The sequence below is a fragment of the Montipora capricornis genome, chromosome 10 (genome assembly GCF_036669925.1).
Source record: "Montipora capricornis isolate CH-2021 chromosome 10, ASM3666992v2, whole genome shotgun sequence".
Classification (NCBI taxonomy): domain Eukaryota; kingdom Metazoa; phylum Cnidaria; class Anthozoa; order Scleractinia; family Acroporidae; genus Montipora; species Montipora capricornis.
This window is the reverse complement of record NC_090892.1, coordinates 16,438,626-16,456,125: the sequence shown is the minus strand read 5'-3', so window position 1 is coordinate 16,456,125 and position 17,500 is coordinate 16,438,626. Positions and strand designations below refer to the sequence as shown.

General features: G+C 40.3%; 1 protein-coding gene across 2 annotated transcripts in view; it reads right to left on the bottom strand.

Moving 5' to 3' along the window:
* Positions 1–8,715: 8,715 nt before the first annotated feature.
* Positions 8,716–17,500, bottom strand: part of LOC138019383 (protein hook homolog) — an 11,256-nt gene continuing 2,471 nt past the window's right edge. The window contains exons 2-5 of one of the 2 annotated variants that reach the window (XM_068866153.1): positions 12,235–12,279; positions 10,564–10,605; positions 10,215–10,268; positions 8,716–9,820 (exon numbers count right to left, since the gene is read on the bottom strand). In XM_068866153.1, coding sequence (XP_068722254.1) covers positions 9,737–9,820; positions 10,215–10,268; positions 10,564–10,605; positions 12,235–12,279 — 225 coding nt within the window. In that variant the 3' untranslated portion in view covers positions 8,716–9,736. The remainder of the gene's footprint in view (positions 9,821–10,214; positions 10,269–10,563; positions 10,606–12,234; positions 12,280–17,500) is intronic. The other variant, XM_068866154.1, reaches the window with a different exon arrangement.

The window sequence follows — 17,500 nt, the reverse complement described above, 5'->3', positions numbered from 1 at the left end:
GCAATAGCACAGAGAAGCCTCTACGTAGAGGCGTCCATCATGGGCGTAGCTAAGATTTTTCAAAGGGGGTGGGGGTGGGGGTGACATTCTCTCACACCAACGGTATTTACGGGTCATCCAGGGTTTTTTGTTTCTTTTTTTTTTTTTTTTTTTTTTTTTTGGGGGGGGGGGGGGGGGGTTAGGTACAAGCCTACAAAATAGCTGCCTACTATCGCTCTCAGACGTCCGTTCACGGACCGTTGATTTCAGTGATTCAGTCTGCGGTTAAAAAAAAATCCAACCACGTGATAACATTTTTTTTGGCTCTGCGGTTTCGAAAATAACGAACACGTGGCGCTATTCCTTCGTTCTTCCCACGGCCGAGAAAAGAAAAAAAGCTGAAGAAAAGTTTCCACCTGGTTCTTATTTCCTCAGCCAAGGGTTTTTCTGGGTTACCCGTAATAGCTTCGGCCGGTTTTACTCGCCGTCAACATCGTTTCGCGCTTTTCTCTTTGGGGAGAGCAGTAGAAAAGAGCGTCACGAGATCGGTATTTTCCAAACCGTAGAGCCACAAAAAATGTTATCTCGTGATCAGAATGTTTTAACCACAGTCTGAAATTAACGGTCCGTGACGTGGGCTGAAAAAAGGCCCTTGTCCACGGACGTCTGAGATCGATAGTACATGAAGAAAGGGGGTGTTTACATGAGACCAGGACAAACTCAAACCGGCGTGAGTTCGTATCGGCCTCAATACATTGTTTTTTATGCGTTTACATGATCGGTAACAATGACAATGACAATGAACTCAGACCGGTCTGACTTCGTCTCGGTTGCTGGACCAAGACGAGAAATTCTCGTACCGGTCTCAGTTCGTATCGTTGTCATGTAAATGACAACAAATCTCAGACCGGGTCCACAAATTTCATGCCTGTATGCTTTTGGGTCAGCCATATATTTATTAGAAAATACATATCGTTTCATCCCGAAACCAGCTGTAGGCACCAAGCATCTCGTCCCGGTTTCATGTAAATACCCTCTAAGTTGCAGGTGGCATAAATTACTCTGTTCTAGTCTCACAGATATGGTTTGTATTATGTTTTTGACCGTCACCAAGGGGAAGGTGGGGGGGGGGGTAAAGGGCGCACCCCAGGACCCCCCTTGCTACGACCCTGTCCATAGAGGCGTCCACATTGCGTCCATAACTGCGAGGATCATAGTTTTACTTCATTTCATATCCGCAGATCAGTATGTGATTCATTTCATATGTGATTTCGTTCATTGACAAGAATAATTGAAGTCCATTATAAATTAGGACCTTAGTATGGTTCCCGGCTAGGCTCCAAAGATTGCTTTGTGTGAAATCCAGCTAGGTTGGTTTGAAATCCGCTCTGACGAGATGCAGTTACTTCGAGGGTCACTGGCAAAATATGGTTATTGAAGGTGGAGAGATTCAGCTGCGTAAAGAAAAGTATTTGAGGTTATAATTAGGTACCTCAAGCAAGGGCTTTTTTTGAGTGACAGGGCAGCAACCAAAAGTGCTTGTTCTGCTTTTTTGATCGACAGTTTTAGCCCCAAATTTTAAGAATATTGACGGTCCGTGTAAGAGTAAATACACTAAGGAATAGAAACTTGGTAGGTATCACACAGACAGACTAAAAGAAAATAGTAAACTCCTCACCTCAGTACGTTTTCCGTCCGCCGATCAAAACACCTTCAAAAAAATCTTTTTATAACAGTGCAATTGACGTAACTATTTCTAAGACAATTAATATTTTGGTCTTTTCGCAAGCTATTGTAATGCGAGGAGGCTACACCAATCAGAGTTTCAAAGGAGAAAATAATATGAACAATAATTTATGACGCCTCTCATATGGTTTCCTAATTTCTCTCATTGCACCATTAAAAGTACATTTCCTTGATTAAACCAGGACCCACCTCTGACATCTCTTTATGTGGTACTTCATCTCTTCTAAGCGCTTTTGTTTTTGTTTAAGGACAGAAACTATATCAAAATGATATTTCGCCCACGCATCGCATGATAACTTGCAGTGCGGTTTGGTGAGCTACCATATTTAGGATTTGAAAGGTCAATTCTTTTGTTGAAACGACTTGGTTGTTGATTCACGTGAAGTTAAAAGACCCCCCACCCCCTAGTTGACTTAGTAGGTTGAGTATTGGACTACTTTCTGTGAGGTCGCGGCCAGACCAACACTCAGGGTTTTTAAACAATGAGGAGAAAGTGCCGCCTTTGTAATGACATCTGCTAATGGTTGGACTCAGTCTCTAGTCTTCTAAGATAAGGACGATTATGAACCGTACGCCCCGTCTCACAACCTTTAATATTCATAACAATATGGGACGTGGAAGAACTCACACAATATTCGCAAAGACCAGGGCATGCGGGAATTCCCGGTGATAGTCTGTTCTCTGAAGGTCGACTCCGTGTCCTGATGTTGACTCAGTCTCCGTAGGATTTGTCCCATAGTACACAAATGAAATGAAAAGTTTCATTGTTGACACTGTTACCGAAAACAAATTTAAAGCTGAAGAAATTAAGAACAAAGAGATGTTCTTTGATACCAATGCTATTCAATGTCGCAATGTTCATCCAAACTAAGCAAGCTACCAGAGTTTTTACATCAGTTAGTCAGTCAGTCAGTCAGCATCCGTCGCCGGTCTCTTGTTGCGAGCCTAGGAAGGCCCATCAGGCCGGCGCTTATCTCCGGTTTCCGTAGCATGAAGCGACTAGGAGTATTTATACTCCTCCCTGGATGGGATGCTAGTCCATCGCAGGGTTACCCCCAGCATTACGCCGGTACCCATTTATACACCTGGGTGGAGAGAGGCACCGTGAGAGTAAAGTGTCTTGCCCAAGAACACAACACAATGTCCCCTACCAGGCTCCGAACCCGGTCCACTCGATCCGGAGTCGAGCGCACTAACCATGAGGCCACCGCGCCTCCCACATCCGTCGCCGGTGCCATGACATAATTCTTTCACCAGGACACCCTGTTCAACATAGCCTTTTGCAGCTCTGTAACTTCCAATCCAGCGTCATCCTCCAGTACTTTCTTCAGCGACAGAGACGATTTGGTGATAAGTAGACCAAAATTTATGGAAACAAATGCACATAATTAGATGCACGCATATTTCAATAAGCGTCACAAAGTGTCCCTCAAATACTGCTTAGGAAACGATAAACTGCTGCATTTACGCTGACCTAAAAACAACCCTAACCTCATTGTTAGAAATAGATAGCAAAGGCTTAGACTTAAAGGACACTTTAGACAATTTTTTTTTATGTATTAAAGGAAAACGATGTACAATTTTCAAAACCCAGTTAATTTTAGTCAGCTGTATCAACTAAACAAAAGGCATTCTCGTCGAATGCGACTGCAATAGTTATTCCCCTGTTTAAAAAGGATAAAAGACTGACTATTCTTCAACACAGTTTTGCGGTTCAGAGTAAAGGGTTAAGGGTTCAGTGTGACTACCTTTGATGATAGCGTCTCCTGTGGCCTTAACTAACGATATATTTCAACACTTTCTTTGTTTAGGCCCGTTTTAAACGTCGCATATCTAATGCAAATGAGCGAAAACAATAGATTTTTCTCGTTTGCATTAGATTCGGCACATGTAAAATGCAACGTTTAAAACGGGCCTTAGTTTTACAATGATCTCCTCACTAACTTCGACTTCTTACAAAATCATAGAACTTGTATCTAAAAATTCTAAATTGCCGGTAATTAACACTAACCTTAGGAATCAACAATATGTTTCTCCAACTTTTTAGCGCACGATTCTGATAAGTCTGAAGTGTCAGCGGTCTCCTCACCCAAACCAGTCCAAAATGGGCGTGGAGGGGCGAGAGGGACGTCTGAATACTCAATGTTGTCCCGTTACATCACGTACTTTTACGAAAATGGTACGTAATCTGCGATTGATAAAGAATTCAAACGTCTTGCAATGCGCTTTTCAAAATTAGACTGCGGCTACTTATTGGCTAGTTGTGCCTACTCTAGTTTCAAACCAAGTCAAGGCGCTGGAGGGAAGGCACTGAAGTATTCGAGGCAGGCTCACACAATTAATGCGTTCCTCACGTTTGGGTTAACGCAGTTAAAAGACGGGAAGAGCAAGCACTGTTATTACTTGGTTTCTGGACATGGTTCCAATTCAACTGGTTTTGACAAGTCTCTAATCTACTAACTCGCACCATTTGTTGTGAACGAAATGTGTCAGAAAAAAGGGAAGAGTTACACTGCCGCCGTGGTGGTGACTTCTCCTTTGATTTCATTAACCAAACTTGAACACCAGATGAAATCTCGCCAAGATTTTTGCACAGGTCCCTAATTAATTAAGATGCGTATGCTCCTTCTTTTATGAAAACAACAGCGGTAACAATAGACGTCCTTTGGAACAGTGGCGCTTTGCTCCTTTTATAGGTGGTTTGCAACCAATGTCTAGAGACACAGATAACAATGATGTAAATAGAGGATATTACACGGCCGCGCGGGGATACGAATTTTATCTTCGAGTGCTGAGAGTATCTCTCACGAGTGAGCGGAGCGAACGAGTGAGAGATACTTTCAGCATGAGAAGATAAAATTCGTATCCCCAAGCGGCCATGTAATGTTCTGTTTATTATATAGATATTGATGAAATGTCTAGATTTAAAACCACTTGTTTTTCTCATTTTCGAAATGATGAAAAAGTGGTCACCAACCGCTAAAACACGCATGTTATGTAAAATGTTAATGTCGTAGAGAAGAATTATATTAAAGCACAAAAGTATCGTACAATGAAGAGGAAGCTCGTGTTTTCTTGGCTAATCGTGTTCGTTACCATGACGACACCTATATCTTCACATGTGAAAGATAAAAATGATATGTTCACTGCGCTCAGTGAAGATATGATTTTTTAGTAAAAGGAGAAATCCTGGTATTTCATCATTATCTATATAATAATGTACAATTGCTGGTAGACGAACAAAAGAAGCTAATGAGAGATCTTTTGTTTTCGTACCCCAACACGGCGACAATGACGTAACGTGAAAACCACTTATTAGGCCCGTTTCAAACGTCGAACTTTTCATGTGCCGAATCTAATGCAAATGAGAAAAAGCTATTGTTTTCGCTCATTTGCATTACGGGACATGAATAGTTCGACGTTTGAAACGGGCCTTATACGGACTTAAGAAAAACCGGTCGAATTTGCGTCTGAAATACGGCAAATTGAACATTCTTTCTTGCTGTTTTAGCAAATTCCTGCAATTTTAGCGATTTTTCAATATTACAATAAGCAGAAGAAGTGGACTTTCTAATAAATTTTGTAATAGGGTTCAGATTCTCAAATGTAACAAACAGACCAAACAAAAGTACGGTTATCAAAAATTTAAGGCCTACCTGCCCTTTTTTCGGTGTGTTGTCTTGTCCTTCTGTTTGCGAATTCGCCGAAGCACTGCAAAGTGTACGAGGCACACGTCTTTTTACTCAAAACCATGCATGTAATTTCAATGCCCTGCTTAACTGTGAGATTATGATAGCACTCTCTTATAGGCAATCGTAATAAATAAAACAAACTCCTCAAATATCGGCACTAAAGCACCGGACATGGAATGGGAAACCATCGGACGAAACGCGCGGCCTTCGGCCTCAAACGAAAACCCTGCCGGCAAATATATGCCTCTTTCAGCTCGGTCGTGGGTCAAAATTATGGCTATTTTTGCTGACTTACGTAACATTTTGGTACAGATAAAAGTGAAAAATCGAGAGGAGTTGGTAAAATATGGTTGTTGAAGGTTGACTGAGATTCATCTGAGTAAAGAAAAATATTTGAGGTTAGGACCTTAAGGAAGGGCAGCAACCAAAAATGCTTTGTGTTCTGCATTTTTGATCATGGCGACAGTTTTAAGCACAGATATATCATATCTGTATCTCCGAGCATTTACCCTCCCAACCATGATGCACCACAGAAGACAGAACTACATGCCCTACTCTTTGCGACAAGTGTGTGGGTTCTTTTACATCCCACAGGGTTATGAACATTGAAGGGTTGTGAGAGGGGACCTACGGTTTATCGTCCTTATGCGAGAAGACTAGAGAGTCTAACCATTTGCAGGTGTAATTACAAAGGCATCACTTTCTTCTCGGTTATTTAAAGACCCTGAGTGTTGGTCCAGCCGGAGTTGAGCTCAAGGCCTTCCACCTTTAATGCGGTTCATAACAAGATGGGATGTGAAACTGAAAACCCATGATATTCGCAACGACTAGGGCATGGAATTCCCGGTGTTGTGGGCTATTGTATAGTTTGTTCTCTGTTACGTTCACTAACCCTCGGAGGTTCACCTGGTGCAATGGACTCGGTGTCCTGATGTTGACTCAGTCTCCATAGGATTTGTCCCATAGTACACAAATGAAATGAAACGTTTCATTGTTAACACTGTTACCGAAAACAAATTTAAAGCTGAAGAAGTTTAGGAACAAAGAGATATCTTTTTCAGCCTTGTTTTATACAAAAAACCCTTAAGAACTATGCAAAATTGCCACGAATACCGATGCTTTCTCTTCCTATACGTTACCTCTCAAAACAAGTCTTCGGGTGATAATTCTAACTGCGTTGAAAGGAGAAAAATTAAGAGTAAGTTTTAAATAGAGAAAACGGAGCTGCCTCACACATAAACGAATAAAATGTCAGTTCGCTGCTCACACTTCTGCGAATGAATTTGGAGACAGAAAAACTGAGTTTTTTTTTTGTTTTTTTTTCGCTCGACTCGGCCTTCGTCTTTCCTAGTGCAGATAACAAAGATATGAGATTATTACTTGCGATGAAATCAGTCAGTCCGTACTGACTAGAGTGTCTTCACGTGACGTCACGGCGGCCATGTTGGTGTTCCTAAACAATGGAATGGTGGCCATGTTGGTGTACCCAACTAACCCTCCCGGAATTAAGCTCTATTATCATGCAAACGTTTTCTTTTGTTTCGGTGGAAAAACAAGGTTGCTGATCACGTGAGTGAAAACACTCTATAGACCAAATCGGTTAACTCAATGTTGTACCCAGTTCAAACCCTTTGGGAATAAAACGTTTTGTTTCAGGTATTTCCACATCATTGAAGGGTGCGTTCCTTTGGGATGATCCGAAAAAGGATCACTGATCCAAGATCACTTGGATCATGGTACATCAAAGGAATTGGAAAATCCTTTCCCAGAATGGATTCATCGTTCGTTTGATGCACCGTGATTCAAGTGATCTTGGATTAGTTGTCCTTTTTTGGACGCACCCTAAGAATGCTAACCTCGGGAGATTTGAATTGGGTACAACATTGAGTTAGCCGATTTGGTCTATCAAAATTAGGTCTTCGAAAGGAGATTCTTTCTTCAGTGAAGTTCTGCCTTCATTGTATTCACAAAGGGGTCAGTGTAAAACGCAGACTGCAGACCGGGGGTAAAATGCAGACTGAGGTTATAATTTAACTGTTGAAAAAGTCCAAACCCATTAGAAATGCTAACAGTTAAGCCTAAATATTGTTTTAGGTCTCATTAGGCCTAAGGTTAGTATTTCTAAGGGGTTTGGGCTTTTTCAACATTTCCGTTATAACCTCAGTCTGCATTTTACCCCTGGTCTGCAGTGTGCGTTTTACACCGACCGATTCACAAAGGTTCTTTCTTTGTGCAAGAGATTTCAAGGCGTTATAGTGAACTTGCCAGGTTGGTGTGGCCCCCCGGCTTGCAAACCAGACGGAAGCTTTGTAGAAGTTCAATGTTGTGCTAGTACAGATGAGTGTTATTGTGTAGTCAGGGTAGGCAGGGAGGTACAAGGAACTCGACAGAAGGGACCACCGGACTGCAAAGGTGAGATCTCAGAGACGTAAAATATGCATATATGTTATTTGCCAGCTGGGAGGTCCGTATGGCGGGAAGCCGTTATACATTCGTCAGTACTCCACCAAACTTTCCCATTGATCAGTGCAATTCAACGGTATCACACCCAATCTTTCCATCGTGCCTTGCTGGCCACTTTATTTTCTATGGCATGGTATAAAATAGTTATGCAACCCTTTCTCGTGGTATACCGTGGAATATCCCACTCGTCATTTAAGAAAAAAGAAAATACAAGTGACTCGTGGGATATTTCACGGTATACCACTCGAAAGCGTTGGATAACTATTATTTATCAAACGAGTCCATAATTAACCACTGCAAGAAAGATTTTCAAGGTGTAAGCTGACGATTCTGGCCATTCTTTGGCATTCATCAGAGCTGGGTTCGAAATTTAAATTATATTTCAGTTTCACTCTCTTTCGTCCACGGGGAGATCCTCCCAAAATTACCGGCTTGATTGAAGTTCCTCTTCCTATCCGTTTCTCTCGCGAAATGATCTGTGCAAGAAAGAGTGTCATGGGGAGAGAAATACGTACAAGAGACAAGGGAGAAAGCCAGCAAGAAGTATTCTGTTTCCTAAAGCCGATGATACACGGTTCAACAACTTGCAACATTTGTTGCTCAACAAATGTTGAACAATGTTGCACAAACGTGTCGAACGGAATAGAGCTGGTCTCTATTTTCGTTCAACGTCGTTCAAGAACATTCAACGTGTTGAATGGCATATTTCAACATTCAACACGACACGACACACTGTTCAACATTTGTTGAACAAGAGCTGCAACATTTGTTGATCAACAAATGTTGAACCGTGTATCATCGGCTTAAGACTCAAAGTATCAGTCGAATGTCCTCTTTGCCATAGCCTTTTATTTCATCCGCGTGTATTCTTTTTGCATTTAAAAAATGAAAGAGACTAACTTCTAAAACGAAAGTAAAGTTAACACTAAAATTTACAAAATTTTCAACCTGAGTGACATGGGCGAACCAAGTCTAAACGACTAAAGGCGCTGTTACACTGTGCAATTTTTCGTGCAACTTGTCTAGCAACGCCATTTTTACAAAAGTTCGCAAATTTCGAAACAAGTTGTTTTACGCGTGTTACACTGAGCAATGATTCATGCAACTTGTCTCGTTTCGATGATCACATGAGGTTAAAGGAACGTTTTCATTGGCGGGTGCCGCAAACCGTTGCCACGCAAGTTGCCATGCTTACAAAATTCGTTCAGTGCAACCGTTGCGGAAAGTAAAACTTTCTGCAACTGGTCTCGCAACGTTTTTGGCCGTTGTAAGGAAAGTTACATTGGGCAAAGATTCGTGAAACTTGTCTCGCAATGGCGTTGCGAGACAAGCTGCAGAAAAAATTGCACAGTGTAATAGCGCCTTCAAGCATAAGTAGAGGTATCGCCATACAATCGTTAGGAAAAGTCAAAAAAAAGGTCGAAGAAAAAGGCGAGAAAAAGTAGGGGGAAAAGTCGGAAATAGACTCGAGAGTAAAGTCGGGATATAAAAATTAAAATTAATAAATAAAAAATACAGAATTGAATATCGACGAAAAGGCTAAGTGGGCTCCTTATTAATTATTTCCGAATCCTCGTCTATTTCTTTATGCAATTCTTTTTTTCCATTCGCTCGGGTAATTACACAAGCACGAACGTTTCCACAGGCGTACTAAACTGCTGCATGTCCTTCCCATGGGTATCAAGCAAACTCTGAACCCGACACCAGAGTCACCATTCATACCAGTTAGAACAGATGAATGCCAAGAATGGGCGCACACTTGTTTGTGCCGCTGATTACTGCGGGATCGCTGTTTTCTCGCCAACAATGACATTGTTACACGTGAAATCACTCGAAAAAGAAGTCCTCAATTTGACTCACATCAAAGCTTGTTTCCTCAGATTTTCTGATTGAATACTTTCAGTAGAAGAAATTAATGCTTCATTTTCATCCTCAAGCTCCTGCCCAGAAAAAGACAAGGAAACAAATTAATGTATATGTACAGAGTTCCATCTGTCCGAGAAGATAAAAAATAAATAAATACGGGAGCAGAGTACAGAACCAACAAAAATAGTGGCCGATCAGAGGCCTGAACCTGGTAAGTCAAATTTACATTTTTCACTTAAGTACGAACCCTAAATTGCCGGGGGGGGGGGGGGGGGAAGAGACTCCCATATAAAAAGGGGAGGGATGCTCGTCGTCTCGCTTAGGGGTGTAAATTTTGGACTTTGGTCTCACTTAGGGTGTTCTGGGCACCATTAAAAGTCACTGTATTTTTTATTTCTTTGTGTTTTAATATGGTCTCTTTTATGTGGAAGTCACATTATTATAAGTAAAAAAAATAACTAAATCAACCTTCAGCTTCTTCTTCAGTCTGAGTACTTCCACTTCTTGTCTAAGTGTATCTACCTAAAGGAAAAAGCAACAATACTGCTTGTTATTAAAAACTGGATCATTGGATAATGCAATTCAAGAGTTTTCACTGGCTTAGCCATTCAGCAAATATGTACCATGCTCTGCCAAATGGTAAACGTGCACGTCATTAATCTTTTGGGCGCGTTTTTAGTTTGGTTTTCTATATTTTGGGGGCGTTTTTAATGCTCGAGGAATAACTGCTAATTATTTTTTGCACATTGCCACTTTTTAGCCTAACACGACTTGTTGTTACATAACGCCCTATACATGTCTTTTCCATGAACAGTACCTTAGATTGAAGTGCCTCTGCCTTTTTTCTTAAACCATTTTCCTTCAAATAAAAAAAAAAAGAAAGAAATTTTGTCAGTGGAAGAAGGGGTTCATGTATTTCCACTCTTAGTACAATGTACATGTACGTCATTAGCAACTGGTTGTCAGAAGGAAATGCAGTAGGCAGCTGTGTTTGAAAAGTAGGAATTGTGTATTTATGAATACAAGGGATAAGTTGAAGTGGAGGAAAAAGTTGAGACGTAATAACAACAATTATTTCGATTTTTAAAATAATCTATTTGTGACTCCAATCAAAATCAATTCCAAGGAAATTCTAGCCAACAACATTAATTTTGCATATTAAGACAAGCTGATCCAGCTACAAGTTCAATATGGTCTATTAATGAATGACATTGATATGCTTGCAAGTAAGCTCAATACAGTGATGTTCACTAACAATCTAATAATCACTAATACTAATAATGAAGTGATCATCACAATTACATGTATGTAGACTATTTAAGCAATTGTCTCTTGAAAACCCCTTGGAAAAATTCAGCTGGCTCCAGCAGGATTCCGAACCTATGACCTCTGCTATGCCAGTGCAATGCTCTACCAACTGGTCTTTTTAAGTGTGTGGATCCCTTCACTCTTTTGTCTTTAACCTGCACTTCAAGTACACATGCATTCATTTCATTCAATAAGGTAGGAGATTTTGTTCTTTATGATGCCATACCAAATGTTCTTTTCGGAGTCATTTTGTGGTTGCAGCAGCTGATTTATGAGATTTCCATTTCACTTAAAACCTGATAATGATGTTTGCCCATAGAAACGTACCTGAATGAACCTTTTGGGAGTACGCCAGACTGATCAATTAAAATTTACCCAAAAGAATTAACGCTGGGCCCTGGACCCAAAGATACAGTACATGTATGCCCTGGATAATGAAGAGGAGATTTGGTCAGACGATCACATGAGTTTGACTAGGATAATCTCTTTATAACATGGACTGTGTTACTGTACACAAAACATTTTTAGAAACACGAGTGGTTGAATCCCAGGTGGCCCCACACTGAGGGTCTTAAAATAATCAAGATGAGCCTGCCTGAAAATCATTAGACTTTCAAGTCTCCTTGGATAGAGACTTTTATTGGCCCCATCTCACAACCCCCTGTTCCTGTGGTATTTTAACCCTTAAATCACCCCTGAACCGATCTCCATTGATGAGTACAATCATCTGGCATTAGACAAAGTAAAATCTTTTAGTACCACTCTTAGGACGGAAACGGGAACAGGGCAGATAGTTTTTTAGTAGACCTAAATCAGTGACAAATTCATTTGGAACACTTAGAGGCACAGTTCACGGTTTTGGACTTTCAAACCCCTCCCCCCTCCCCGCAAAATCATTAACCCTTTGACTCTGTCTCACACCACACGATTTTACTTGTCAATGGGTTAAATAATTTACTACTCCAGAAATAAGATCAAGTGAAAACTTCTGTTCAAGAAGCAGGTCTGTTGCACCTAATGCGTCCTTTCACTCCTCAAGGGGCTCCCGGCAGGTTAACAACATCTATGTCCACTCAAAAACTAAATCCCCTTTAATCCTCTCTGTCATAAGAGTGATACCTATAGATTTTACTCTGTCTAACGCCAGAAGATTTTTACCCGTCAATGAGCAGTACTGTACCTTAACAATGTCCCTTTCATCATGAGCGGTGGTTGGAAGAAATCTCTGAAAACATCATCAATAATATCAGTACAGGATAGTAACATCAATGTAATAAAATATTATGGTATATATAAGGGAACCACATGTAAGCAGGAAAATATTTTTTTCAGAAAAAAATTTGCCAGGAATGGAAGTCAAAGAAATGGCAATAAAATGATCTTAAGTGACACAATTAATTTTTAATTATCAATAACAATATTTCTTGTTTACAAACATTGACGTCACATTTCTATTGAAATTTAAATTTGCCAACCACGAAACAAAAGAAGTCATTGTTTCAACAGCCAATTAGGTTTTGCTTGCCATAAACTGTATTGATAACAACGGGTGATGTCACAAGAAACATCCCCATATAAAGTGAAGATATTGTTGACGTCAGCTATTATCATTAATGTGCCAAGGTCCATAACCTCATTGGCTGTCGAATCAAAAGGTCTTTTGTTCCTGTGGTTGGCACATTTGAATAACAAATTAAAGTCAATGTTTGTAAACAGATACATGTATCATCCCTATAGGTATTAATTTCTTAATCATCAATGATTGATATTGACTGCTGTTAGTACAGGTAATCACATGATTTTGAGTGCAGTTTGGAATAAATAAACGTAAGAAAAATCATGTGATTTCTTATTAATGATATGCATTCAAAAAGTTCACTTTTATTCACAGGCACCCCAAGCTCAGTGTGAGCATGGCCAAGGTTGCTGCCTAACGGTCGCTCGGTCGCCTGAGGCGCCTTGTTTGCGAGCAGTGGGCGACCAAATTTCTGAACAAGTAGGCCAAATGGGTGCCTTACTTGATTCATCCTCAATTTCTTGTAAATATGATCCCAGCTGGAATTAATTAATTCTGGGCTTGGGCTACTAACTTATAATTTTGGAAGCCCAAAGGGCTCCCGAAAAATGTTCTTAGGCAGCAGCCTTGATGGCCTCCAAAAATATAAGGATTTGTATGGGAATCTCGATAAAAGGAGAAGATAATTACCGGTATATGAAAAAATTCTCAATTAAAAAGCCAAACCTTATTGCCATTGTGGATAGCTTCAATCCTTCCTGTGTGCTTATTTTCCAGATCAGACCCCATTTGAGCCATTTGTTAAATTCTCGGCTGTCAATGGTGTCATAAAATCCCAAGGCTGTCCAGAGACTACAGTAACATGTAATGCAGTAGCAGTTCTGCAAGCAACCTCAGGCCGTAGTTTGTTCACTCCATTGCAAGAAAACAGCTTTCAAAAGAGGCGCTTTATCACCAAAGTGGCCATCATTGGCTTCAACCGCTGTTCGTCAACTGCAAATTTCTTTATTCCCCTGGGTCTCTGGACATGACTGCATTGACTAAAGAGGAATTACCATGCAAATAAACTTTGTTCTCATGGGAATAAAAAAATTTGCTGTTGACAAACTATGGAAACAAATTTTATCTGCATAATTATTAATGTTAATTCCTTGAAGGCTTGATAAATACATTACAGTTACGATCGCACACAGCCTACTACGTACAAAGTTCTATTAACTAATAAAAGCGGCATGAATGCACAAAAGTTTGTTCACCATGGCTTTCATTCTTGCATCTTTCAACGTTTCCCGGCTTCGTGAATGTGTTTTTGAAGTTTGTCAACATGAAGGAGGCGTTACTCTGATTGGATGACTGAGACAATGCAGGGAGAAATTTGGGGTTGACAAACTACCGTCTGCCACCCCAGTAAGGTTCAATTCGTTATCAATGGTCGAGGCCATGGCCACTTTGGTGATAAAGCATCTCTTTCGAAAGCTGTTTTTTTGCAATATTAGTTACCACCTGAGGTCACTCGCAGGACTGCTATTGCATTGATGGTGGGGTGAGATGAAAGTTCAATCTTTGTCAATCGAGTCTGACATGGAATTGTGACTGTGGGAACATTTTAGCCAGGAATATTTGACTCAAATTGGTGGCTCCTGAGAATGTAGTCTCCAGCCTTGGGATTTTATTATACAATGTACCGTTGACAACCGAGAAATTGAAAAATGGCTCAAATGGCATCAGATCTGGAAAATAACCTAACAGAAAGGAAGCTACCCACAATGGCAATAAGGTTTGGCTTTTTAATTCAAAATTTTTTCACATAATTATCTTCTTAAGCCTTTTATTAGGATTCCCATACAAATCCTTATAATTTTGTAAGACATGGTCACTCTGAGCTTGGGGCACCTGTGCTTTATTGCACTCATTTATTTGAACTATCTCAGAAAAATTGCTTAGCATGCACTTAGTACGTCTCAACAGGGCCTGAACAATGGAAGGAAATCAGTGATCGAAAAATCAATCGCTCAATCAATGGCAATCGATTATGGCTAATTACGGTAATTGGCATTGACTGGCATCGCGCAATTGATGACCAATCGATAATCCTACAAGAGTAGTGGAAACATCATCGAATGTCATCGATTGGCGTTCCTATTGCAAATCAATGTTATATAATAATTAATCTTATTTTAAGGAACTCGATTTTAGCGCACAGTCGATCCAGTCGTTGCCTTGGCACTACCTAGATTTTAAATCCTTTTAAATTTGTACCTTTCTGTAATTTATTAATATTTTATAGACTTTTAGAATAATAATAATAATAATGCGCCGACCAACTTGAAACTTCCAATTCCATTCACAGGCAGCCGCACTCTTAAAACTATATTGGCCCATACATAGTTGACTTGGCTTTCATACCATCAATTAACAAGCAATCTTTGAAATTACAATCATGTAGCTTCAGTTGGCGAGGGCAGTCTATGTTGCTAATGATTCTGTACACAAGTTGTAATCTCATGAACTGTCTTCTGCTGCTTATAGATACATGTAGCAGCGTTAGTTTCGATTGCTTGAATTGTGTACAAGTCTTGCGATTTGCCCTAAGGGTAATTACGCATAGCTTGGTTTTGGAGACGCTCGAGGTGCAGAGAGTTTTGTTTTCCACAGTCACCCCAGACTATGCAACCATAATCCATAATTGGAAAGGTTGTTTGCTTATGTATCGTAGGTAGCATTTTCCAGCTGAGGTACATGTACTTAGATACCCTGCTCAACAGTCTGGGATAATCTCTTCGAGATACATGTATTACATGAAGAAGCATACGTATTCCAACTTGGGTTATGATCTATACCGGTACTACTACTTATCCTCATCGGTCCCATGAGGACTCTTAAGGGCCGGAGGTTATGATCTATGTGCACACCTAAATATTTCATACTATTCCTCTGCTTTAGCAGTTTACAATCTAGAAAAATTTCTAAGTCACAGGAGGTAGCTACAGTATTCCTTGCGCTGGTTAACATAACTTCGCATTTCTTGTGGTTACTTATGAGTCTGTTTTGTGTCCACCAGTAAGCAATATTGGTAAGGTCTTCATTTACTGAGTGTTCGGCTTCGTTAACATCTGTAGAGCTAGCATGGTGGCTCAAGCCCCCCCCCCCCCCCCCCAAGAAATTTTCAGATGAATTAAATTCTGCTGCAAAAGTGGAATTTTGCTTCTACGATGGACAGCTGTCAATGGAAGCTACAGTTTCAGAGTATCGTTGATCATAGTAAGATTATGTACTGTTGTTCTTCTGTGCAATTTGGAACTGTGTAAAGAAAGAAAATCGTATTTTTGCTCTGCCAAAAACAACCAACAGCTTTTAAAATATCTCCTTATTTTTCATCAAAATAGACAGAAGCAAAATGGATCGAAATGCACCAATGACAATCCCTGAACTTGACCTCTTGAACTTTATTGGTTTCCTAAGAGGTCAGCCAGTATAAAATATACTACTGTACTTGAGTGAAGCTTGGGTTTTTGTGCATTTATATTGAAAGTCTTAAAATGTCTTCGCAAGAGCCACCAAAAAAGAAATCCAAACATCTCGAAAATAAGCAGGGAACACTTTTATTGTGGGTAAAACCATGCACTAGTGACACAGCGCCTGGTGTAGTCACAATCCGAATCAAAGAACATCCTGGAAATGAAAATGATTTGGAGCTATGGACAACAATTTCTGGCAAACAGAAAACGACAAAAAGACAACTCAGCCCTCCAGATCAAGTCTTTGTAAATGTATCAGATAGTCCATACCAGCCAAAGAATTTTAAATTCCTGGCAAAGACCTTCGGCAGTAAACAGCATGGTTTGAACGATTTAAGTGGTTGCATTATAACAAGAGAAGAGATGCAGCTTATTCCCATACTTGCTTGAAAGCACTTCAAAGCGGAATGCTAACTTCACCTAACACAGACCCAGCTTTTAAGAAAAATGGATTTTCTAACTGGAAAAATGCGATGGAGACCAAGAAAGGATTTCAAAAGCACAAAGCGTCTGATTCGCATATGGAGGCAGTTGCAAGATATGTCACAGCACCTGCAACAGTAATACATGTAGGTGATATCAGTGATTTGCTATCTGAATGACATGCATTAGAAAAGAGTATCCAATACTTAGTATGACAGGCTTTGCCATTAAGAGGAGACTGGAACACTGAAACAATGTCTGAGGACAACTCCAATTTTCATCAGCTGCTGAAACTATGGGCTCAAGAAAATCCAGAGATCATTGAGTGACTTCCGGAACGAGATGACAAATACACATCACCAGAGATTCAGAATGAGATGCTAGAGGCAATGGCTCTTGGCACGATGCAGCAAATATCTGCAAACATTCAGAATGTGATGTTTTTCACAATCACGGCTGACGAAACAGCAGATGTTTTGCTTTTGGTGGGTTGACGACTGTTTTGTGATACACGAAGATTTAATTGGAACGCATCCTTTGGAAAGAACAACTGTAAATCAAGTAGTAGCAATACTAAAGAATGCCCTACTGAGAATGAATTTAAACATCCAGCGCACCAGTGGGCAGCAGCGACGATGGCAGGCGAGAAAACTGGAGTAGCTACGCAAAATAAAACGATCAACGGAAGATGCTTACACATGCACTGTTATGGACATGCCTTAAATCTGGCTGTCGCTGATGCCATAAAATCAGTGTCAATGCATCAGCGATTCACAGTACGTGAAATTTGAAAGCTGGTTAAAAAGTCACCAAAAAAAAACACAAAGTTAGACAAAATGAGAGCGGAAACCAAGAATGAGTCATGCGGTGTACACACATTTTGCCCTATGAGATGGACTGTGCATGGCGAAGCATTAGCAGCAGTTATCAATAATCACGCTGAACTACTGTAATGGAACTATGGGATGGTTGCTAACCCTGTCAAAATA